At 41.4% G+C, this 26198-nt stretch overlaps 1 protein-coding gene across 1 annotated transcript; it reads right to left on the bottom strand.

Moving 5' to 3' along the window:
• Positions 1-1191: 1191 nt before the first annotated feature.
• Positions 1192-26110, bottom strand: ST13 (ST13 Hsp70 interacting protein). The gene is made up of 12 exons (XM_090042963.1): positions 25923-26110; positions 22402-22459; positions 20439-20508; positions 20238-20308; positions 19464-19530; positions 17590-17674; positions 15777-15887; positions 12553-12655; positions 10062-10178; positions 9365-9416; positions 9065-9153; positions 1192-2987 (listed from the first exon to the last, which is right to left on the bottom strand). The coding sequence occupies exons 1-12, from the start codon at positions 26030-26032 to the stop codon at positions 2859-2861; spliced, it is 1062 nt and encodes a 353-aa protein (XP_089899089.1). The 5' UTR covers positions 26033-26110; the 3' UTR covers positions 1192-2858.
• Between the last annotated feature and the right edge of the window lie 88 nt (positions 26111-26198).

Raw genomic sequence — 26198 nt, 5'->3', positions numbered from 1 at the left:
ATCATTCAGTATGCTTTTATCTCTTTGCTGCTGGCAATCCTGGACAATGCACCTGTCACTTCATCTACTTCCAACATTCTTAACTGAAGCCTGCCTCTGCTGGTCTTCTCCAGCACCTTCTACCCTGCGCTAACTGGTGGCAAAGTATAAGTGGTTCAAATTCCTGGCAAAGTCACTGTGCATCTCCAGCAGCAGAGTTCTTTGTTCTCTTCCTTTTGCTCAGGAAGAAGGAAGTAATTTCCTGTATGGCATTGGCAACACATAGGGGGTGCATACTGGTGCACGTGCACCCCCTGAACATTGTGGTGCACCCCCAGCAAAAAAGGCACCACCAACACTATCAGCAGTATTTTGGTATCAAGTGAACTTTAACAGTAACCCCTCAGCACTATTACAAGTTTCCTCCCTGTAATGCAACCTGGCAAGTGGCTCCTTTAAATGCTAGAGCAGCAACCCTTGGTAGTACTGTGCTTGGGTCCACTGGGTGTGCGGGATGTTTGTTTCTGGCTTTCCAGATATTCAAGTGGAATCCATGGCTGCCTGTTTCTCCAGAGTAACAACATACTCTATTCCTTTGTTTGTTCATTACTTCTGTAACTTTCTCTTCCCAAACTGTCCAATCCTCAGGTTCCACGCTTTCATCTTTTTAGATACGGTACTCCAATCCTACTCAGTTTTTTATTTAATTTCTTTTTAGGAAAAACTTGTACCTAGTTCACCCACAATACCAATCACAGCACTCACTTTTTCCACTGCCCTATAAAGGCACTTTGTACAATTTTATTGCTTAGCTCTGGGAAGGCCTAGACTCCGACTGAGTCTTAGTATAACTCAGTTTGCCCACTACAGTTGCCAGCTGCTGATCTACAATATAAAGTCATTTCATTCAGGGATGTCAAACAGATGAGTGGTACAGAGCTGGCCTTTGGGCCCTATTAACATTTCCACAAGAATACTGGTGTCAGTCTCCTACCAGCTAGCCCAAGCCAGGGAACAATCCTGCCCTAGATCCTACCTATGAAAAACTGCACAACTTGATTTAACTTTGTAGGGAAGATACATATTTAGTTAGGCAGTTGGTCCTCACTGACGCACACAACTGGATATTGTTTGGTTAAGAATTGTGTCCTGTATAAAAGCGTTTCAGTTTAACAATATTAGTTTACTACAAGTTACACAAAGCCAAGAAACAATTTTTCAAAACCTTATTTTATTTTTAAAAGGCAAAAGTATTCAGAATTTTATTTCTTAAGCAAAAGGAAAAAAAAAAAATCACATTATTTTCACTCTGCAGTATTGTAAAGAAGCGTTTGGGGGGTTATTTTTGCAGGTATTTTTTAAGTTCCTAAGCAAGTCCAGATTAAAAATTTAATAAAACATCAGTTATGGCTTCAGACACAAAATTACAACAGCAAAGGACAGAACTTGCAGAAGACTTAAACAACACAGAGCCACTTACATTAAATTTCCCAATTCAGAAAGTAGGAGGTAATGTTTAGTAAAGACAAAAGACAAAGCAGAAGCAGCAAATGTCTTTATTGTGTTAGTCACAAATCCACTGAACACATCAGCAAAGACACACTGTTCCAAGAATACCCATGCTGTAAATTCACAAAATGTTAAAAAATATGCCCTCTTTGTGCCAACTACTCCACCTTTTCCTTATCCCAAGCCCCAAAACCATGAATCTACATGGGGACCACTGGAACAGCATTATATTAAAAAAAAAAGACAAAATTAAAGATGGAAGACTAGGTAGTGGAAAACTACTTTAACTGACAAGAGGACTGAAAAAAGAAAAAAGCTGAAAACTTTGGCCAAGAGATTCAATTTAATTCTGTAAGCATATTAGGAGTCAAATGCACTCAGACCCAGAGTTGCTCTATTATTGGGTTTACTTTCCCCATAACTGATAAACAAAACAGTTCTACATTTGTGTCCCCCTAACGACTTGCACATTTGATGGGCCACAGGCTGTAGTGGGAACAAGTTTCCTTCCCTCCAATTTTCAAGTGGATGTAATCCAAAGAAATGCCTCAAAGAAAGCAAGTGCACCCACTGATGAGCTGCCAATCAAGAACAAAAAGGAGCAGGTGGTGCTCTCCCTTACCTGCTTGGACAATATAAAGCACTATGTAAGTGCGCTTGACAGGAGTAGAGCAAGTAACCAAGCCTCAGTAGCAGCCACGATCTGCGCATACCATTCAAAAACATAGATTTTCCTTCTGCTGCATGGATGTTGTGGGTAAGGTCTGCCATTTTCAGCACTGCCAGAAGTTCCAGTGTATAACCCAAAGTTATACTGGTCACCCTGGTTGGTTTTGATTTAGAACAGCTATATACAGCTGATCACCCATCCACCCGTACAGGAAATAAAAAGATCTGAGCAACAATAACTGTAGATAGTTCCTTCATCCAGTTAACACTTTACACTTGTCCCACCATACCTACCTATGATTAGACCAAGTTTTTGTCCCAGAGGAATAATACAGACCCCAAAGTTAAAGTTCCGCTTTCTTTACTCATTGGATAGCCAGGTTAACAGTTTTGGTTGAATTAAACTATCTACTGGAAGATTACAATTTCTTGTAAGTCTTCATTTGAAAGAGATGGCCTTTAATACTTGCTGCAACTCTTGGGCAGAGGTAATTGAAAATATTTTATTTTTATATAAATTTGAGCAACTGTAAACCAATCATTGCAATACATGTGATGCTTGGAGGCAAGAGAGTAATTCTCTTTAAAACACCCCACTTCTCTCTAGAGAAGATGAGAGGTACAATGGTTTGTGTTATTGCAATTTCTGGTAAGTAATCAATCCTTTTTCTCATTTAGATGCGGTTTTAGTATAAGGGATTTTATGGTTTACTTCCAAATTTGGCTGACAGTTTGCCAATGAGATTCATGACCTTGGGATTATTTTGGTACTTTGACATATTAGCTGGGTTCTGGGCAACATCTTGGAATGCAACCATAACTTCTGGATCCTACAAAACAAAAAGAACAGATTTATTAAAATTTTACTCTATTACTACAAGGCCTAAAGAGTTAAATCTTCTGACAGTACTAGAGATTGAAGCTGAAGGCAATGCAATGCTGGACACAACTTGATTGATGCCTAAAGCTGAGCAGTGCAAGGCCAGTTCAAGTCATGGATGAAATCTCTAAAGAAAACCCAGGTATTGCTGTACTACATTTTGCAATTCATTAGGTAATCTTTAGTTATTACCAAATTACCATGACAACAATGTGCAAAAAGATACTGCAGGTAGTGTTTTGGAGACTGGCATGTTATTTAGTATATTGGGAACAACTGAATTGTGATAAAACTGCAGAGGGAATGGGATGGAGATATTTAAGCAAAGAGAATTATATCACTTTCCATGAATAGTTTAGGTTAAACTATGGTATTACACAAAGCAAAAACATGAGGGAGGGGAGGAAGGATGTAAGCCACACTCAACACAGGAAAAGCAAATCTCTTCCAAACACATGTTAAATTACTGATTCCTTTGCATTTTAAAATGTGTACTGGTAAATCTTAAAAACTGCCTTAAAATTTTACTTTAGCATTAAAAAGTAAATCTATTGAGACTAAAAACAAACATAAAGCACACCTAAACATTACTTCAAAGACTTAATAAAAACACCATGCAGAAACTTCCATAAGAGAGAGCGTCCTGAAGGTACCAGTGTGGCTAAGTGAGCACGGTAGCAGATTTTAGACCTTAAATGCTGCCTATATAATGAAAACCATCTATTTTTAAGATTTCATGCAATAATCCTAGAGCATAAAACTAAACACAGTGAAAAAGTCAAAATAAAGATGCAATCTAATGTCTGCATATTCCAACAAAAATGGGGTTGAAGGACCCCACTGTAAGGGGAAGAAAACGGTTAGTGCCCAATTTCACAACCTCTTTAAATCTGCTGTTTCTGAACAGGAGGCACCACCAAACCAACCCATTCTGTAGGGAAGGGGTCAGCAACCTATGGCCTGCAAGCTGGATCTAGCCCATAAACCCATTTCATCTGGTTCATGGCTTTAGTGGTGTTTTTGGCAGCATGGAGAAGCAGCAACTGTAGGAGTTCTCCCCTTGCCACCATGGGGAGAAATAGCAGCCACGAGAGCACACCAGAGTCAGCTCAAGCTGGGTCATTCAAGCCCACAACCTATCAAGGTTGATAACTACCATGGTCGAGCATAAACTGCAGAAAGGCCCTCCAAAGCAAAGTTTCATACTTTGTTTAATCAAAGATTCAGAACTAAATTTCCAAATTTAAAATTGGTTTTAGACCAACGAGCACAAAACCTAGGTTGCCTGGCTTGTTTGATTTCTAGGATTTTCACCTCTGAGTTGACTTTAAGTATGGAATGTTTTGACCTAAGAGGAGTGAGAAAAGTTAACTTTCATAAAGCATGCTCACTAAGGCCATGGCCAGATGAGCATGGACATTTAGTTCCCTGGGGACAAGTAGCAGTGGCACACCTTCGGCACTTGTCTGGACACAGCCTAAGATTTCACAGATTTCATAGACATTAGGGCCGGAAGGGACCTCAGAAGATCGAGTCCAGTCCCCTGCCTGAGGGGCAGGAAGTCAGCTGGGATCATACGATCCCAGTGTGATAATCATCGAAAATTTTCTTGAAGGTGTTCAATGCAGGTGCTTGAACCACCTCTGATGGCAGGCTGTTCCAGACCTTGGGGGCTTGGACAGTAAAGAAATTCTTCCTTATGTCCAGCCTGAAACAGTCTTGTAGTAGTTTATCACCGTTTGACCTCATCATCCCCTGGGGCACTCTGGTGAACAGATGTTCCCCCAGATACTGGTGGTCACCCCGATGAATTTATAGGTGGCCATCAGACTGCCTCTAAGCCTGCACTTTTCCAGGCTAAAGAGCCTCACAGCTCTCAGCCTTTCATTGTAAGGTCTGTTTTCCTGACTTCTGATCATGCGCGCTCTTCTCCGGACTCTCAAGCTTTTCCACATCCTTTTTGAATTACATTCATTGCCCATTCTTAAACATGTAACACCAATTTTATTTTCACTACTTAATTAAAAGGAATCATAAATAAAACTTTTTTTTTTGTACTGCTGATACAAAAATGCCTTTGCCCTTTGTACTGTTTGTCTAAGAGCTTTTGAATAAGCCCATGAATCCACGTGTGCACATACTACAGCTTACGTGGCTATCAACACCATAGCGGAGGTTAGAAAGGCAAGTCTGGCTGTAAAGCTTCCAAAACTTAAGCCAAAAAGCTCTATTGGTATTAACTTTTCTGGTGAGCATATGCTCTTAAACACAAATGGTTCATTGCATCAAATTATTGTAATCATTCCATTTTTGCCATGTCTTTTCTAACTTTTAAAGTTTCAGCTGCAATACCCTTGAGCTTTCCATCCCATAATTCCAAAACTTTTTCAAAGGTTTTTGAAGTATTTTGGGAAGACTACTTGAGCTTTCTGTGCAACCATGCTAGCACCCTGCCTCCACACTAGCAGAACATCATAGTATAAACTGTGCTTAGCCAATAGCTAGTCCAATTCAAAATTGTATTTGAACATCACTGTATTTGTGTACATCATTTGAAGCATTTTAAAAAGTCAATATAAATTTTACAAACATGTTAGGGACATCCAACAATTCTCTGAAGAGGGAAAAGAAAGTTATCTGGTGAAGACAGCCTGTTGTTTCAGATTTCTTCTGACTGAAATTTCAGATGTTTTGTCTCTCCCCAGAAAAAAAAATGTACTAGGAAGGTGTGAGAAAACCAAGATACTGGATATGAACAAATGGAAACTAGATCCATTTTCTCCCCTCTCCTGAATAAAACTAAAATACTGGCACATACACATCAAGTTCAAACTTAAAAAACTGCCATTTGACCACAAGGAAAACAGTGCTAAATATTTTAAATTTGCTGAATGACCAAGTGCAAGAACAGGTTCTCAACACAGAAGTGGGATGTCTGTAAAAGTCCAAGTAGAATGTGCATGCCCGAAGTGTACTGTGCACTGGTCAAGTTCATGTCCAATGGTCTTTATATACAATATTTTTGTATATTCTTGATATACAATATTTTTATTTTTCACCTTTGTGCCCATTAAGATCTTCTAACAATCCTACAAATCAAAACATTTCACTCAAAACTTAGGTTACACTCATTTGTTCATTATATGCAGATTATGCAACACTGAAGATTGTTAGGCTGAAACATACTAATGCAATAATAAACATTTTTTTGTCGTAGTGCTTCTTTCTTACATGTCAACCTATCACACTGTGACAGTTCAGAAGGGAAGTCCCCAGTATACAGGACATAACATATTACAGAGATAACAAGTTAGGTTGAGATGATGTCAGCATCAGAATTTCTAGACTGGGATACTCTGACAACTCCACTAGGAGGAAATATTTGTTGAGGAAAACAAAACCCTAAAGCCTGTTCCAAGGTATGCACTTCTGTGGATCACTATGTTTGGGCATATGGTTCTGAGACATAACCACACTGCAAACAGCTGCCAGTTTACAAGAAGTGATAAGCACCTTACACATGCCAAGAGGTAAATTCCTTTAACATGGGAAATTATAATGCCCAAATAAAGCCAGTGACGTGTATACAACCATATAAAAATACAGAACCCAAAGCAGGAAGAAGCAAGCCATGAAGAGATAGCCTTCAAAAACAGGGGTTAGGAAAGCCATTTGTCTCCTTTCCCCACAATAATGCTCATCTAAACTGTATCAGAAACAGGTTACAAAGTGGTATAAGACTAGATTTAAAAACAAAACAAAACACAAGGTTACTGGCCTTGAAGAGAACACAATAATAAAAGTTAATGTTTTCATTTTTGCCATGTAAAATGCTTACAATGCTTAAAACAATTCAAAGAAATTGAATTGACCAGGTAGTTATCTTAAAGAGGGTAGCATTTTAGGGACAAGAAAAAAAAAGCTGTTCACTTAAAAGGGAAGCAGCTTCTTCAAACAGGAGTTCAGACTTCCTGTAAAATTCTAAGACTGAGGTTCTCAATCTTTTTAGGCTCCAAGACCTTCTGAGACAAGGCACCCTTTGGAAGATGTCAACTCTTAGGTTGCATTTGATTTTTGACTACAGAAAAACAGAGCAATTACTTGTTTCAAAGAACTCAGAAAGACCACAGTAGGTTGGAATGTTTTTGAGGCTATGGATTCCTGTTTGAAATCTCAGTTTATCTTGAGAATCATGTTTGCACATCTAACAGTGCTAACATCGTGTGGCACCCCTGATAGGATCTCAAGGCAGCCCAGGGTGCTACAGCACCCTGGTTGAGAATCACTGTACTTAGCAGGGGTAGCCAGTAAATGTATACAAAAGCAGCCCTCTTGGCTACTTTTCAAGTCATCTCTATACACAACTATAAATCAGCTCCAAAAACAGAATGAGCTATGACATGATTTAAGTGAAGGCTAGGATTCAGTCACAGGAGTCTTTCTATGCCATATTTACTCATATACCATATGCACCATTTCCCCACAAAAAAATCAGTCCTCTAAAATTAGGGTGGGGCATCCTGAACCCTTAAGGAAGCTACATTTTCTGCACTGAAATTGAATCACATAATGGCTGCTCTGGGCTGTGTTCTTCTAGCACAGAAAGGAGGGGCAGAGTGTATCCTTCAGTTATTTTTAACCCAGTTATAGCTGTCAAGCATTAGATACATAGTTCTGAAGCTGCAGCTACAGACTGAGTGATACTGTAGAGTGGGCTCTGCCCCTCCTGCCTGGGGCCAGCATTTAGCCACATAGTTAAGATTCTGGAAAAAATCTTCTCCCTTCATCCTTTGTTACCAAAACAATGTGCACCCTCAAATAATATCCATTATGTGAGTAATATGTTATTAGCTTGTAAAAAAACCCTCCGCAGATGGGTATGTGATACATGTCAATATGATGGCAAGCATGGGGTTCAGTGTGCCAATGTACTAGTGATTCATTATTAACACACAATTCTGAAATGATTAAACAAAAAGAGAAATGAAAAATATTTTTATAGACTTCCCATCAGCATTGTTTCTGCTCCACCCATAACTTAAAAAAGGCTGACAAAAGCCCTGGGGCAAACTGGTGAAAGGCTTCTCTACTCTAACACTAACTGGTTTAACAAGGTAGAAATAGGCTTAAAATGGGAAAGTAGACTTTCAGAGATGTAACAGGATTTTCCAGATCAATTCACTGATGCATCTTGCTGATTAAAGTTTTGTACAAGGCAAAAACCACAGCACAAAGCAAAAAAATTCTATAGAGCTAGCCACCTAAGATGTCATAACAGTACAAAGAAAAAAGCGCTGACCTGAGCTTATATATAAATTTTACCAATAAGATCTGTGTGTGCATGTTCAGAGAATAAGTTGTAAAGTCACGTACAGTATGCTCAAATCTTCTAAAAGCCTTTTGAGATAACTTCACTCCATAGGCATTTTTAGATGTGTGACACAGCACCGGGTGCTTTCGAAAGTTCCCAGCGCTGTCACATTATACATTTTTGTATAAATAGTAAAATGCACACCAGCGCTGAGAAAATGGCGGTAGTGCACTTTTGAACTAACACACATCAAAGGTGTTTTAGTTCAAAAGCACACCACTGCTATTTTCCCAGCACCGATGCACATTTCCCCATTTATACAAACGCATGCGATGCAGCGCCGGCTGCATCAGTTTGCATGCAGATGCGCTGGATCTCCAGTGGCTTGTAGCACAAAATGGTATGTGTATTAATGGCCTATGTGACTGACAAAAAGCTCCCAGAAAACAGAGTTCCCTATGCAGGTTATACTTTTGGTTTGGCTTATAACACTATGATAAAATGGGATGTTAACAGAAAGCAAGCCTCAGCCAGCTAGAGAAAGACCTTTATGTTTATTGGCAGGGTTTCAATATTTGGCTTTTTGGTTCGTTTCCCTTTCAAAGGATTAGATTGAGAAAGATCATGTCTCTACACCCCTGTCTCTCATCCCAGTATTCATGAACATGCATAAAATGAAAGAAAGATTTTCAAGTTCAGTGGCTTCCAACTCTCACCTGCATAGCTGCAAGAACCTCTGGGTCACTGAGAATCTCATTGAGACCAGGCATTCCTGCCATTCCAGGCATTCCTCCAGGAAAGCCACCTGCAACATACAAAGAATAAGGATACATTTAATGGGGGAAGGAAAAATGGTTTCTAGTTATCTACATTTAAGCACAAGAAGAGACCAAGTCAACCCCATCCAGTAGCAACTCTCCCTGGCCACGAGCGTAAGCAAACCCACCTTTCCCGAGAAAGCCAGAAACTTTCTGCTATTAATGCAGGAAGGAGAGAGGGGAGGGAAGAAGGAATACCTGGGAAGCCACCAAATTGAGCTCCTCCTGCCTGTCGCCGGGCTTCTTCCTCCTACAAATAAAAGCATGTCACAGTCTGGAAAAAGTGGTGATATTGCAGACAGTTTTGCAAACACAGTGCAAGTGGCCATATTAGGCACTTCAACCATGGCACCAATAACCATGTAAGTACCTGGATACACACAAAGCCAGGTGATGGTATGTACTGAGGGAGAAAGAAAAAATTGGAGAGGAAAACATGCCAGAATAAGTCACTCATGTTCAGTGAAACAAGCTCTCTGCATATGGACAGAAATCACACACTTCAGCTCAAATCAAAAACTGAAAAGGCTTCAGCTTGTTACAGGAAGGGGGCACATGGGAGGATAGTCCAAACACAGGTTCTTTGCAACCATAAGGGGTACAGCTTTCTTTAAAAAGTGGTAATTCTGGTGTACAACCTTGAAACAAGGGAGGTACAAATTACAAGATGTGATAAAACTTGTTTACATACAAAGTGATAAAAGTTAATAGTGATACAAAATTCTGCTCCCAATTTATCAGTTAGTTAAGGAGGGTCACACCCCCTACACTATGTTACAAAAAAAGTACAAAAAGGAAATATATAGCAGAATTTTTCCCCCAAAGGTTAACCTTCAAAACACCACATTATTGATCACACACAGCACTATTTTTAACAGTCAAATAAAAAGCCCACCCTTTGTGCTCTCTCATGTTCTTCTCGTGCTTTCTTTACTCGCTCCATCCTTTCCTTGATTTCTTTTTCTTCCCGCTTTCGCTCATACTTCCTCCGGTGCTCAGCAATTTTCTGAGCCTGAGAAAAGGAACAATGAATATTGCCATGCATATTACAAAGGACACACTGGAAATGCTCATTTTATACTGACATTGATAAATTTCACCACTGAGCTAGCTCCAAGAAGGTTAAACACACAAACATGGATGGCTTCTGGGCTTTCACATTACAACCTTTTAAAACAGTGTCTAAATATGTCCAAATGTCTACCCATACCCCCCTCAATAGTACCAGGGCCCCAAAGAAAATCTGATTAAGTACACAGTCCTGTCACAGATATATACTATCAGCCCCTGAACTGACTAGCTTGCTTTAGTTCAACTGACTACTGAAAAGCTTTAAAAAGGATGCCAATAACATGGCACCGACAACACTATGAACTTAACCAACACTGTTTACACAGAAGTTCTTTTAAGTCCATAGCCCCAGAACTGAAAAAGGCTATGCATTTAAACTGAACACATTATGCATGTGTCTTATCCTTTAAGAATGCCTTTTAACACAGATAGTTTGACCCCTTTTGGGTCAGATCAAGTTATCAAGTGTAGTCCTTGCGTATTTGTGTAGTTGAGGGTGGAGACTTGCCCAATGCAATGCAGGCAAGCCCCAGTATGAGAATGTACTACAGCCTCCCAGTGTGAGGATCTCAGCTACATGCTTATTTTATGGAGATGTGGGATTTCCCCTTAGCTTCATCCTTTTGGATAACAGCAACCATGAATCATGGGCATCTGAACCCCAAGACCTACGGGCTTGCATGCAAGATGCCTGCCATGGATTTGGGAGCATCCAAAACCCCAGGCTAAAGAGTCTAGGAGGGAAGAAACTTGCTGGTGGTAACATCACACGGACCTGAACAACCGAGCTCTGCACAGTGGATGGAATTCAAAACCAATTTAACTGGATTTGGCCTAAATGAATTTTTTTAAATTTTTTTTTAAAAGGTTCCCATTACCATTTTTGGTACCAAAGTGCCAGCCTGGTATTGCAGTACTTCCAGGCCCAGTGCTTCTTTCTCCTGGGGAAGAAACTACCTCCCCGCACCATTTTATAAGGACCATGTGTGAAAAAAAAAAGGTTCCCATCAGGAACTTTTGTCCCACAGGTCATGCATTTTATAGCTGTGCTCACTGTTGGCTGCATTTAAATCAGCTTCATAGCTGGTTTCCATTACTGAACACATGCTGTTTTTGGCAGCAATTTAATGACAGACAGTGAGCTTTCCTTGTATGTGATTGTAAGACGGGCTTCCCCCCATCCCGCCATGCTGACTGGGGGGAAGAAAACCTATTCAAGTAAAAAGTAAATACAGTAGATGACCTACTGTGCTCTCAGCTGTATGTGTCATTACACCCCAACACAAAACTTCCTTGTTGTGAGTGGCAAAGTAACCACTCAAGTCCTTGTATAGTAGTAAATAAGCAGCTAAGCCACTTTCAAAGCCAAGCAGCAACTTGGGTTTTATGGTTGCAGCCTTGAAATTGACAGCTGCTAGTCAATTTTTTCAATTATTATGCAGTTAAAATAGAGAACAATCACCAAAAGACAGGAGCTGAGAAATGCTATGCACTTAAACAATTTAAACATTTGATCACTCTGTAGGTAACATATCAGCTGCTGATAAAATATTGAGACCAGCATTGTGTTACCGTCATTAAGTAAATTATATACTTATCTGATATGAATATATGAAGATGACCATACTTTGGTTTGCAACAGACAAGAGATCCCAGGAGATCAGCAGGCTCATTCATGGGACAGTTTAAGCTTGTAAAATAGTTAAGAAGTTGTATCAGTAGAAAATGCCTTTTATAGGGGTATGGTATACAGATTAAGCCATGCTGCTGAGTACAGGAATTTGTTTGTAGTGTAAGTACCTGCCTACTTTGAAAGATTATAACTGCTTTTAAAAGGAAAGCATATGCTGCCCCCTTGCGGGAAACCAGCAGCAGCATTTATCATCATAACTATATTGAGAATATTGCCTCTTAATTTCCACAAGTGCAGAATAAATCCCCAGTGCTACTAAATCTCAAGGACTTAATGCTCACTAAAGCATTTTGAAGCACTGAGTATTTGGACCCAAGGTTATGAAACTATCTTAGATCAGAACTCCGAAGAACAAGAGAGATACACAGGTGGGTTTGTAATGTTATTATATACAGGAAACTTTCAGACATCCTGTTTCCTACAACTGTCCATGGGGAGGAAGAAACTAAAGTAGCTGGAGTCACAGAATGACTTCATAATCTAGTCTGGAAACATCAGAGGCTGCAAAGACACTGATGTAGTTCTACTGGACACTTTTCTAGAAAGTTTACAGTGTGCCGTGCAAGATTAAGGTCACCACAGAGATGCCAATAGATTCACTCCTTGATCAGACTCTACTTACTCTGGGCTGCACCTCCTTTAACATGGCACTAGCCTCTTCATCATAATCCAGTTTACATGCCAAAGCAAGATCATGTGCAGCCTCCTCCCAGTGACCCAGAAGCCTGGAATTGAGAAGATGTTAACAGAGATGTTGCCCCACAGATTCTCTTCCCTTCCTTCCCGTGAAAGTACTTGCAACTAATGATAACAGCATTAGCCTTTTAAGGGTGAATACAACAGTATCCGATTGGTTACTGAAAACACCAGAACTTGCTGATAAGTCACTGTTCATCACAGAAACCAAATCGGAAAAACTAGTGAGGAATATTTCCATCCTTTATACCACCAAAACAGCCACTTCTGATGGAAGAGAAGCCTAACTGGCTTCAGAGCTTTTGTTTGCGTCACAATTCTCAACTGCGCAAAAAAAGACTGCTGTTAGAAAAGAAGATATTCCTAAAGGAAAGGGTGGAGGTGTATTATATCTATAACAGGTACCACATCACTGTACAAAAATTTAGTTGGATGATAGCATGTCTAGAGGACCAAACACCTAATTTTTTAACATGGGCAGAGCTATCCATCCAGCCAGGTCTTAAGACCATTCAGCGCTGGCCAGACCCATAAATTTTCATGAAAAAATTGTAAAGCCAGGAAAGTAATTTTTTCTCAGTCTTTCAGAAATGCCTAAACCAGATGATAACTATTTACATCCCAGAGATGCATCTGATCTCCAAAATATGCAACTGGCATAGTTATGCATGTTGATCAGCCAGGGAAGCGGTGGTATATACATTAGAGGCTCATCCACACAGAAATTGTTTATGTTTCAGAGGGAAAGCCCTTTGCAGAGAGAATTCATCAACAGGAGACTGTCACTTAGAAGGTATTTTTCACTCCTTAGATAGCAGAATAGCTGAGAAAAATGCAAGTAACATTTTCTATCTAAGAAGAAGTCATATGCAAGGATGTTAAGTATTTTTACATCCCAGGAATACAAAACTGAATTAAGAACTCTTAATATGACAGTCATGCTTATCTCAGGGTAAGAAGTCATCACAATATGCACAACATACACATACAACTTGAAGACTGAATGGGAAAATAAGACATAAAAATGTCTTTGGAGAAAGCTCCTTGTCTAGAATTATTGACATTGCTGGCCAGGGGCAGGCAGCTATTTCAGGGGGGGAGCCACTTACTGAGTTTTAGCAAGCTGTCAAGGGGAGCAAGGGTAGTCCCGCCCTAAGCGCCATCTTGGGACTGGAAGTCCAGCCCCCTAACCCCTGACCTTTGCCATGGGAAGTCCCTCCCCCTGCCCCGAGAAGTACTCCTTTTGGGAAGGGGGCTTGCCATCTTGGAACTGGAAAAAAAAAATTGTATACTAAAAATCAAATGTTGATAACATGTTTTAATTTTATTTTTAAAAATATTTTTGTCCTGATTTGTGTGTGCTGTTGTGTATAGAGAGCTGATTGTATAATAGCTCAAAATTAAGTCTTACTTTTGTATATTGATGGGGACCGTGGGGGGGGGGGGGGGGGGGGAAGAAGGGGTGTGTGGAGGGTGAGGGTGTCCCATGCTGCCACTGCTGAGCCCAGATGGGCAAGCCAGGAGCAGGCACATGCACACAGGGTCAGAGCTGTGCAGCACGGTTCCCCGCCAGTACTGCTTGGATGAGGCAACCAGAAAAGAGCCACCTACCACCTGGGCAGTCTAGAAAGACAGTTCAGCTGCAGAGCCACCCCAGCCCTGCTGTGCATCCAGAGGGTGGCAGGGTGCGCCACAGCTGGACTGTGCCTGGGACATGGGACTAAGGGACCTGCCACAGGCTGAATCCAGCCTGCAGGCCATATTTTGCCCACTCCTGGTCTAGGTCCACAGTTGGAGGAAAGCTGGGTAAACTGTACAGCAGTGCTGTCGAAATTTTAAGTGGCTGGAGGGGCCACGCTACTGCAAGCCACAGGCCCCTAAGCCAACTCCCAAGGCAGGAGCAGGAAGTGCAAGCTGAGAGAATAGTTGAGGAGCTCAGGAGACCCCAGTTACAGCAGCATCTAGAGCAATAGGTGGAGCACTAGTCAGGTACAAGCCCCAGGCTGCCATGAAGCCCACTAGCTGCCAGTGGACAGCCCTACTGTAGAGGAAATGAGTGAGTGGGACTGTTCACTAGTGCTGCTGTCTAGTGTGAAAAGCAGGGTGAGACTTCCATGCCCCCGCCCATTTTTGTGTTTTTTGCAATCTGTTCTCCAGCTTATGGTTAAGTGTGTATGATTTATTTTCCTTGTTGAATGATTTTTTTTTCTATGTTAGATACTTTAATAATTGTCTGTGGTTAAGGTTATTTTCAGAATGATTGATAATTACTAACATGTTTCTTCTATGGAGGAGGCAATCGATAGTATTCTACATACATTTTCCTCTTCTGAAGCTGCAAGGTCTGGTCTGGGACATGAGGAATTAAGGTTTCCTGGGATAAGGAGTTACCCCAAGGGGAAATCCTTCTCTGTTTCTTGTAAACATACAGCAAAGCAGTGGAGAGGGGCTTGGGGACAAGGAGCATCCCAACATCACACTACCATAGCATACATAGTTTGTTACAGACAGTTAAGCCAACTGGTAGTTGAACATTATGGCTGGTTAGTTTGCATAGCTCTGTACCTTTAAATATTCCTTAAAAAGGTCATTTTCACTATTTAAATGTATTAAAAGTATTCTTTAAAAAACAAAAAACCCCAAAAAACAAACCCAGAACTGAAGCAATAACAAGTTCTTTATTTATTTTTTAGGGTTTGTTTGTTTTTTAATTTTATAATAAGAGTTGAGATATTCCATTATCTTGTTGGCCAAATGCCTGTTATAACAGCTACACGCCGCATAACTACGTCTTAAAATTTCAGCTAGGACTTGTAGTAAAAGCTACTCTTCCCAAGAAGTTTAACTTTATTCACATAAACTGCTTTGAAATCCTTTAGAAAAAAGAGAATTATATTCCACAAAAATCATGGCCCTATAACTTAGGCTGTTCAGTGACCAATGAGAAGACATGCAATAGTTTTTAGCACATCTAGTACCAGTACCAGCGTTATCTCCCTTCTCACCAAAAAGCTTCAGCCACCCAAACTTAATCATAGGCAATAATTCATTATGCTATGACTTCAAAGTACTACAGCACCACACAACAGACTCTACAATGGAAACACAGTGGAAAAGTAACGGAGGTGAATTGTGGCTGCAATTCTTTACCTGTGTGCTTTCCCCCGCCACTTGTAGGTCTGTGCTGAATCTGGGTTAATGGTAATGGCTCTGTCACAATCTCTAATGGCAGCATTTGGCTTCTGCAGTTTCACAAAAACACTGTAAGGAGGACAAAATGTAATGTGCATATTCAACCACCACTAAACTCTTCATCAGAAATGGTTCCAGTGTTTTTCATACAATCAACTTCAAGAGGTGAGAGAATAAGATACACATTTAAAGAACTCTAATGCAAACTGATTTTGAGATGCAAGAGGCCTGTGTCTCCACCTTCCCCGCTCCCACTAATATTCAGAGTTTATCACCAAATAGTGTCATGGTCAAGCCAATTTTGTTCCTTTTTCTCTTTTTAGCAATAATGAAGCAGAGAGGAGAACAAAGCCACCAGACTCTCACAAAAAAGCCCCACACAAAAGCAAGCAGACCATCTTACAGTTGAATTTTCTTTAGAGCTAAATATTTGTGAAAAGGTTTATTCCTTAAATGCAGAACTCAGTTAAACGAACTGGTAGCACCAGGGGATCACAAGGACTCGACTATCCTACCTTCCAGGAGGTGGTTTCCCAACCAAATAGCCCCCCAAAACCCACTCAAACAGTAGGCAGAAAGGTGAAGAGGGATGTGGGGCTGAAGGAGATGCTACATGGGGCACAAAGAAGAGGCCCAGAGCATCTAGATATCTGAGAATTAAGCCTGCGACCTTGAACTACTGTGATTTTCTGTAGTGTTGAAACAGCTTTCTGAATGAAGACATCAGGGTTAACAAATTCCAAGCATTTCCTTCACTGTTTTTTTTAATGGGAGTATACCAAAACTCTATCAATAGGCCCACCCCAGATAAGAGGAAGAAAACAGTAAGAAACAATGGATGTTTAAGCCTTAACCTAGGATGGTACAAGAAGCTAAACATTTAAAATAGTTTGAATGCCTTCTGACATAGGTTTTCAAAGTGACAAAGACAATAGCCTGTTGCATCAGTTATGAACTAGCTGTGGACAAAAGAAGAGCTGTAGTTCCCATAGTGTAAGTGAGCAGGTATTTTTTTCTAAGCTGATCTATTGTGAGATGAAAAACTAAGACCAGGTAACATTTTGGATCTCCCAAGTGGAAGGGTGGGACTGAAACTTTTAGTTTAACATATAGGGTATTTTCTGTTATGTCACAGCTATTGTTTCATTATTCTGCAACTTCAGTATTAGGATTCAGTCAAGCTTTTTGTATTCTTTACATAAGAGCATAGTTTAAGTTAGTTATTTTGTCTGCATCAGTTTACCAACATGTTTTGATGTTAAAGTAACTGAAGTTTTGTCCATCTCCAAGAGTGCAACCACTGGCAGGTGCCTGGAGCTACAAGTGGCACTGGGAAGGGTCCTTCCCGGGTAACACCAGAAAGAGACCGATGAGAACCAATGTAATCACAGAGAATGTTGATACCCAAGCATTCGTATCGGCCAAGATTAACTTAGATATAAAACAAAGTTAGGGACTATACATATGCAAACTTTGATATAGGAGTCTGGGGAAAAGAGGCCAGCCATGCACAGACATGAACTAAGGCCTTCCCTAAGGTGAAGGCCAATATAACCCTGTCCCATTATTTTAGGGTTAAGTCTAAATGAAGTGAGATGTAAAACTAGAAGGACTATTTACTTCTGCCAAGGTTCAAAGTATGCTTGTTTTCCCCCCCTCTCTCTTCATTCAGCCTATCCACATCAAATCTGAGACAGAACTTTGTTTTTCCCTTGCACTGTGACACCTGTAGAAAGATCATGAAAATGCATCAGTAGTTTGTGCTACTCACCTAGCTCGTTTAGCATACAAGATGGCCAAACAAGGATTCAACTTGATAGCTGCTGTGAACAAGTCAATGGCTTGTTGAAGTTCACCTGAAAGCCGATATAAATAACATTTCAAAACCACCACACACTAAGATTAAAAGAAAGTTCCCACCTTTCTTAGGCAGATTTGTGCACTCAGGCATACCTTAAAAAGACAACACAAAACATCATTATAATAAGAGCCACATGTTTCTGGAACACTAATTATTATTGCTAAAAACAGACAACGATTGCTATGACATGAAAGAAAAATCCTCTATTTTCAGTTCAGTTTGTGCATTTGGCATTGTGTCTGGTCAGGTATGCAAACCCTTTCTTTATATGGGTCTTTAACAGGAAAGAATTTATTTTTAAAATTACAGGTGTACAATTATAAAACCAACAAGAGGCAAGGACTTAACGGTACAATATTCAAAGCCAACATGAAATTTAGTCATCTTAAAAAGTTATTATAATACAACTGAAGGCAGATATTCTGGACCAAAACGCATACTCCTGCCATTAATGTTAAAAAGAGGTGAATTTTTTAAAAAGGTTACCACAGTCTAGTTAGTATTGTGCTGGAAACTGCAAGTGAGAGAACAGTGAAATAAACCTTGGTCATACCCAGTTCAATATCCCTTTCAGCATCCACCCTCTGCCACTGTGATACAGCATACTGGGCAAGATAGACCTATGCTATGACCCAGTAAATGGTAGTTTTTATATTCTTATTGGGGAGGACAAAAATATTTGAAATTCTGAAATCAGGCTGCTACACAAAATAATGTTGTTTTAGGCTGTATTTAGGGTGAGTAAACAAAATATATTTTAAAGGTTTTACACTATTACAAATTTAACAGTTGAAATTACAGTAAAAATAAAGCCCTTTCAAAACTCAGACAACTCCGTACTAATATGAGAACACTGAAACAGCTTACAAATTAAGTTTCTAACTGCCAAAATAAACGGCAGCACAACTTAAGTTTCACCATTAAAATACAACAGTAATTCCCAAAGTTTGTGTTGTAACATACTAGCATGCGGCAAGAACACCAGCCCTGTGTGGTGGGCTTAGGTCCACAGACCAGTGAGTGAAGCATGCTGCTACTTTTAAACTCAGAAGAAAAAAAAAGTAGCCCCAGGTATCAAAAGTTTAGGAAACGCTGGGTGCCTCTACACAAGATGCTTAATGCCCATTGAACTAATTCTACTGCACATTAGATTAGTCCAATGCGCATTAAGCATCATGCAACAAGCATTCATTTGTTTTGGTAATGCGCAGTAGTGCTGATAATGGCACATTAAGCTAGTACCTGTTATTACAAGTACTAAACTTAATATGCCAAAATTACGGCGTGTTAATGAATGTGGACACGTCCACTGAAATGGAGTTAATGCACATGGCCTAGAGCATGCCATATGCACCCATGTACAAACTAGCCACACTGAAGTCTGGAGTTGTAGAATAATCATTTAAAAACAAACACTAGTTTCTTCGCTCAAAAAGAAGCAGGCTGAGGGGAAAGAGTTCTGCCAGGCAAGAAGAGCAATAGTCATAATGAAGTCAAAAGCCAGGAGAAGACTACTGCTAGATGGTCCCCCTTCTGCACTTCAAATGGTACCATTTTGCTGGGCATCTCTTGGGAGGAAGGCTAAATTCATCTGAAATGCAATACAAAAATGAATTCTGCCAAAAGTGCTTTTAAACAACCCACTCTCTAGCCACACTCCTTTCTTCCTGCTGGAAGCATTCCAGAATACGTTAAATCAGAATTTAATGGGCCATCAAATAGACACCACATCAGAAGACAGCAGCTAAATTCTAACATACATATTAAATCATGCAGCTACTCACCTTCACCAAGGGCATTAATGGCTTCCATCTTCTTCTCATTTGCCTGGTCCATCATCTCTTCAGTTACCTAAAAAAAAAGCAGCAAAGTCTCTACACCAAAAGCAGTGGGCCCAGAGTGGTCAGTGAAGGGAACTACAGTTCTTTAACTCTAGAAGACCCAGATTAATTTGAGCTGAAGACAGCACCTTATAGAATGTGCTCTGCCTTCATTGCTCAAACTGTTCAAATTCATTACATCTAATTTTTAACAACTCATAGATGTTCTAGGAACAAAAAGTCATAATGGCTCATTTTCTTCTTGGCACGCCCAGTTATCTTCTCATTGAAGCTAATAGGAGTTTTGATGCAGCCTCTGTCGGAAGCTGGCCTTGAGTTAGAAAACTTATTGGCCTAAAATTAAGGTTTTTCCTAATTAGAAGGAAGAACTAAAGACACCCAAATCACAGACTGGTTATCTAAAAAGACATATCTTTCCTTTAGAGCAGAGGTGGACAAACTGTGGCAGAAGAACTGCAAGATGCATGGGCAGCCTGTGTCTGGCACGCACTACATCATGAAGGAGACAGGCAGCATGGCAACAGATAGAACAGTAAGCAAAGCAGAAGATTAGGCAGAGGAAGGGCATGGAAGTGGTACCGAGGAAGGGCATGGGCCTAATCTGTGATATGCTTGCCAAAAAAAGTTGGCCTCTATTGCTTTAGAGTTTGATTCCGAGTCAAGATACAGAAGTAGCAACTTCCCCAGTGCATCACAAGCTAAAGTTGCTGCATTTACCTCCACATTTTCGTCTCCCATTTCTTGAGGCTCTTCACTGTCTGGTTCAATCACTCCCTCATTGTCAATTTCTGTGAAAAAAGTTAGTGATTTGAACACTAATATAACAAGATTAATAATTCTTCCATCAACAGACAAGAGTAGAAAAGCTAGAGTCATTAAAAAGGTAATAGTTGCACTAACAGTAGTTATCTTCCTCACCCAAGTCACTCTCTTCACTCTGAGGCTCAGGTGGCTTAGCTGGCTCTTCTGGTGGCTTGTCCGCTTCGTCCTAGTGAAGAATAGACAGGAAGTCATGCATATTTATCATCTATTGGCTAGACCCTATATCCATAGCAATTCTAGGACACTTGAAAACTCTAACTATAACATCATCAAGAACAAAAGTATATTCCACTACAACCAAAGTGCTTGTTTTTTTGGATTTAAAACACAACTCTACCCAACACATGCAAACACTGCCTGAGACTAGCTAAAATTTGGAACAGAGAACTCAATTTAGGATACACTTTATAAATCAGAACATAGTCCTCTCTAAGATTTGCTCTCAGAATCAATGACTAAGTTAGCCAGCCCAAACAATATTATCCACTTCAGACACAGCAATGCAATGAGCATGAACTAGCTCCTACCTGGTGGGCTCAACAGAACAAAGTGTTGAATTAACTAGAGACTGCTTCTCTTACCTCTCCACTTCATTTCTTCTGAGTCAGAAATTCTCTAACAATTCTAACATGCATCCTTTCCTGTTAAATCAGCCCAGATAGAAAAACCATTAAAGCAATATTATCCCACAGACATTCAGAATGCCACTGCAAAGACTACTTTTTCTTAGCCCTTTGTTTTGCCCACATCACTCCTCTCTCTGGATCCTTCCACTGTGACAAACATGACAGAAGTGGCCAAACTTCTTAGCCCTTCTTGTTGCAAACCAGAATCTTGGCGTGGATGAGAGCTGTAAGAACACAACATTGCCAAGTGTGGCATATGCCCCAGAATCAATGTGCCACCCTAATTCAAACAGTAATTTATCATTAGATAGCTTCTTAGAGAAAATTATAAAAAACTGGAAGGGAAGGGTTTGGGGGGTGGAAAATCAAATGGCAAATAATAGGCATCTAGATAGATCTGGCCACTCTTTTCCTCCTATTACGCTTTCTTCAGAAACTGCATTTAAACAACCCAAGGGCTATAGTTTCACTATCCCCAAAATATAAACTGGCTTGTCCTCACTGTCAGGCCCCATCACAGTCTATAAAAACATGGAACTGGAAGGGCCACTAAGTCCAAGCCCCTGCAATTACAACACTACATATTGTCTATACCTACACAAAATGCCTCATTCCCCATGGAGATACCATTCCCACCCCACCTCAAACTGGCCAACAATGCCAACTTTCATCACCTACTAATAAAACTTTCACACAAACAACACTTCTCTAAAGCTTACCATAAACATCCCCCAAAGCTACCTCATTACCCACTCTTAAATTATACTTTGAAAATATTTTTGCTGCAATGAGTATAAAACATTTAACAGTTCAGCTGCTTTTGCCATTTCCTATCATGCTGATCAACTGCCTCTGTTTCTTTATACTTCCTATGTCTGCATGCTGAACCATAGCTTCATCTTGCTAAGTATCCTGTGTCACAGTGAAGAGTGGATGGTGAAAGGGAGAGTGAACAGAGTATGACCAGGGTTTTTCCCACTGTTCCTCTCTCACTTGCAGCCTCCAGCATTTAGTGTCTAGGAAGTTCTGATTTAGAGGCTGAACCTGTAACTCTCATGGTCAGTAACTAGAAGATGCACCTTGCCTCCAACAATCTGTCCAACTGCTTTTTAAATCTGGCTAAACCATCAGTGTACACAGTATTTGGTGGGAAGGACCACTCTTTTGTTCACTGTGTGTAGTAGCTGGATGAAAACACCATCTGAGGTACACTGGGAAGAGTGGTCTTTAGCAAAAAGGTATTCACTACCTACTACAAGTAGATCAGTCTGAAGCTGTCACAGTTCAAACTCTGTAGAGACGCCCTATTTAAAAGCTTCTATAAATTCACTTGTCCCACTGAAAACTTTGAACAGGTTTCCCCCCTGAAATACTACGATTTTTCTGTCAAACTATTCCCCCCCGCCCCCCCTGCAATAAAAATGCACTCTTACCTTAACCGTCTCCTCTTCAGATGCACTGGCTGGAGCAGGTGGTACCGTACCTCCCATGCTTTTTAGGAAAGGAGGAGGAATAGGGAGAACAAAAATTAAAGACTAGATTAATCAAGTACAGGCCTTTCAGCAGGATTTGAGCTTAGAATAAGAAAAGACTGTCCCAAAGGTAGAAGTAAAACCAAACTATCACTGTTGTCAAAGTAAAAGCACTGAACAGCAAAAGCCAGACCTACAGTAAGTAACAACAGTTAGTTCCAACTCAGTTGGCCTTTCTGTTTTAAACTCCCTAGTTTACACTACCTGTTTCTTTTTTGAAAAGAATATCTGTCAATCTGCCTGAAATAGCTTGTTCTTTTCTTTGATCTATAAACAAAGTTTGAGTAAAGAAGGCTGAAATGCTAACCAAATTTTATCCAAGTTACTTCAAAAAAAAGTTAATAATTTTTACTAGATAGGAACGCAGTCTGATGGAGAAGCCTAGTTAAATCCTAGCCGTCTGAAAACAGTATACTGCTATGCTCAATCATACTTTCTTATTAAAAGCTCTCATGAAAGGCCTGCACATACACAAAAAAAAAATACTGAATCTTAATATTCATAAAACAATGCAGGCACAGAGAGAACTAAAGAAAATCTGTTACATCATCACAGCATCTAAATGTTCTTCGCCACTGGTAGGCAAGACATGCTGTTTATGTTGGCACAGTCCCTTTAACAGCACAAACTGTTCTACTGCATTAAGACTCTAGATGAGCAGGGTTCAGAAAGTACAGCTTAATAAGGATCATTAGGGTAAGTGGGTATGTCCTCTAACTACTGGGAAGCACTGCATACACCCTTAGTAAATTAAGTCACTCAGTGTATGCTATATCAAGGAGTTCTGCATTCTGAAAATGCCTTAAAAAAAACCCCTAGATATGAGTACTGCCACTTGACAACATTCCTCCTAATCTTTTTTTCCCTTTCAGAAAACAGCTACAACTTCTCCACTAGCTGTTTCTTCAACTCTCCTAATAGTACAAATGATCAATACCGTACTAATGATGAGTAGAAACAGGCATAGTGCATGGCCTGCAGTCCCGAGAGACTCCTGTTCTACATGCTCAGAAAACCTACCACTTGAGTTTTAATTCAGCTTGAATGTATAATGGTTACTGGCACTACAAATAGTGCCAACTTGGACAATACCCAGAACTTAAGAGCATTAGATGGATACATATGGATCTTAAGTGCATTTCAGTGCTACTCTGAAAGCTTAATAAAAGAAGAAAAGTGTTTACAAGACATTTTCAAAGACTGCCTCATCTGCTCAACCTGAGGAGGGACTGATGACACTATAGTTTTACACTAAGTTTTTCAATCATTTACCCCAAAAAGGCAATAAATGCAGACATGAAACCTTGTATTATTTGCAAAACGTGACTTAAGACCCCCAAGCAAATGAGAAATACAGATCTCCATGTGTCTGGAGATCTGGTGCCAAATTTCCAGACCCACAGAGTCCCACCCACCCACAGATGACAAGGCCTCACACACTGGATCTGACTGTCATGCATGGCTGACCCTGTCACACAGTGGGTCCAGCCCAACAGGCCTGATCTGGTGCGTGGGGCTGGCAGCAGGCATGGCTCCCTAGTTGTTATTATAAAAGTTTTTTTTTCTTCATGCTGCCTTCCAAATACAGGATGCATACTGTATACAAAGGCATGGTGTATACAAGAAAATAAGAGTACATCGTTTTAAAAAACCCTAATAAACAACCCAATGAATTCTGTATACTTGTACATCTAGATGTGTAAAGTGAGGACTTGATGTTCATTGAGAAAGTTTCTTGCATTCAGGAGTTTAAATGTGAATGTTCAACTTGAAACAATCAGTTCCGAAAGCAAAAAAAAGAAAAAAAGAAAAAGATGATCCAAACGGGGGAGCCTGATTAAGATGAGTTATTAGCTGAACTGCTGCAAAATGGACATTACAGCCATTTCCCCTATAGTGTCTTCAACACCTAAGACAGCAGTAGTCTAAGACATTCTACTTTGGTGTTTTGGGGTGTGTTTTTTTTTGTTATTTTGTTTTTAAACAGGTATGGGCTTTTAAACAGATACTAAGTCTGACAGAATAAAAAAACATGAACTTCCTCCTTGCAGCCAAGCCCTTTCCCTGCACTTCCCATATCTACACACAGAACGATTCTAGCTGTCAGGACCCAACAGACACTCCCTCTCTGGTTCTCCAAACTCACCAAGCCTGGGTACAGCTGATTCTGATGGGGGGCGGGGGGAGATACAGAGATATTCACTGTGAGAAACACCTGGGTTAGGTCACCTCCAAATCCAAAATAAAAACACTACCTGGAGCCATAAATACAGCGCACGTGTATTGTAGCTGCCCGGCCTTAGGAAATGGGAAGCTGCTTGAAGCAAGGGGTTCTACACGCATGTAGCAAGAGGCAGTTGGTGTGCGGTGCTACAGCAGTGGTTTACAACCTGTGCTCTATGGACCCCTGGGGGTCTGCAGACTATGTCTAATGGGTCCGCAGAAAGGGACTGATTGATCAATCAAAAGCAAGTGAATGCCTGCACTTACAACTCAAAGGGGTCCATACCTCCAACTGAAATTGCCAAAGGGGTTCACCAATAAAAAAAGGTTGAAAACCACTGTGCTAGAACTTAAGAACTGCCATTGATGGGGTCAGACCATAGGTGCCTCCTGCCCAGGTTCCTGTATTACCTGGCTCTTCCACAAACCAGAAACTTTCCAGTACTTTGTCAGCTGTGACCCTGGACTTCAGTTGTGTTTTCTAACTCCTGTAAAGGAGGTCACGGCCTCCTCTTTTGGGAAACTAGTCACTCCTAACAAGCAGTCCCACTGGCCGCTTGATGAACACCCTCCAATAAAAGGGCCTGTATGTCACACAGTGGCAAAGAGCAGAGGCTGAAAAGAGTAAACTGGGAATCTGGGACTGCAAGCCCCCCGCCCCTCACTCCCCTGCTCAAGTGCAAAGGATGCCTCCTTCCCCCTCAAGGACAGGCTGGAAGCTGGCCGAGCCCCCAGGCAGCACCCCTGACAGTGTTGGCTCCGAGAAAGGCGAGGTTTGCTCACCCGCCGGCCACATGTGGCCGCGGGCTCCATCCCGGGGCAGGGCTGAGGCAGGCCACCACCAGAGGAGCTCTGCAGCTCCCCCACCCCCACGCTCCCGGGAGGTGCAAGGAGCTGTCCCCTCCCGGCGCCCCGCGGGAGACATAAAGCCCTTCTTTCCCTCAGTCTGAAGCGGCCTCCTCGCCTCGCGGGGAGACCCCTAGTCCTAGCCCGTCTTACTCCGCGGCCGCTTAGGACTTGGGAGCCCCTCCCGGGCCGCTTCTTCAAAACGTAGCAGGCCCCGCCTCCCTGGCAGCCCCCCCATCCCCTCCAAACTCCGAAGCGCGGGCGCCGCTCCCTCCGCGGGGGCGGGGGGGGGGGGTGCGACGCATGCGCAGCGGCGGCCGCCCCACAGAAAGACAGGGGCTGCCTTGCCTCACCTCTCGACCCAGTCGCGCAGGAACCGCAGTTCCTCGGCGTGCAGCAGCGCCGGGTTCTCCTTGCACAGCTTCACGAAGGAGCGCAACTCGCTCAGCTTCCGCGGGTCCATGGCGGGCCGCGCAGCGTGCAGTGCAGCCCAGCACCAGCCCCTCCTCTCCGCTGCCCGCCCCGCGCCACCTCCCCAGCCCCAACCCCGGCCCCACCCTCCCCGCGGCCCCGCCCCTCGGCCCCGCCGCGCTGCTGCGGCCGGAACCTTCTAGAAGCGAGGCGCCCGG

The sequence above is a fragment of the Crocodylus siamensis genome, chromosome 4, assembly GCF_052110815.1.
Source record: "Crocodylus siamensis isolate JL-2025a chromosome 4, ASM5211081v1, whole genome shotgun sequence".
In the NCBI taxonomy this organism is placed as follows: domain Eukaryota; kingdom Metazoa; phylum Chordata; order Crocodylia; family Crocodylidae; genus Crocodylus; species Crocodylus siamensis.
Note: the sequence above shows the minus strand (reverse complement) of the source record. Positions and strands in the feature narration are given on the sequence as shown.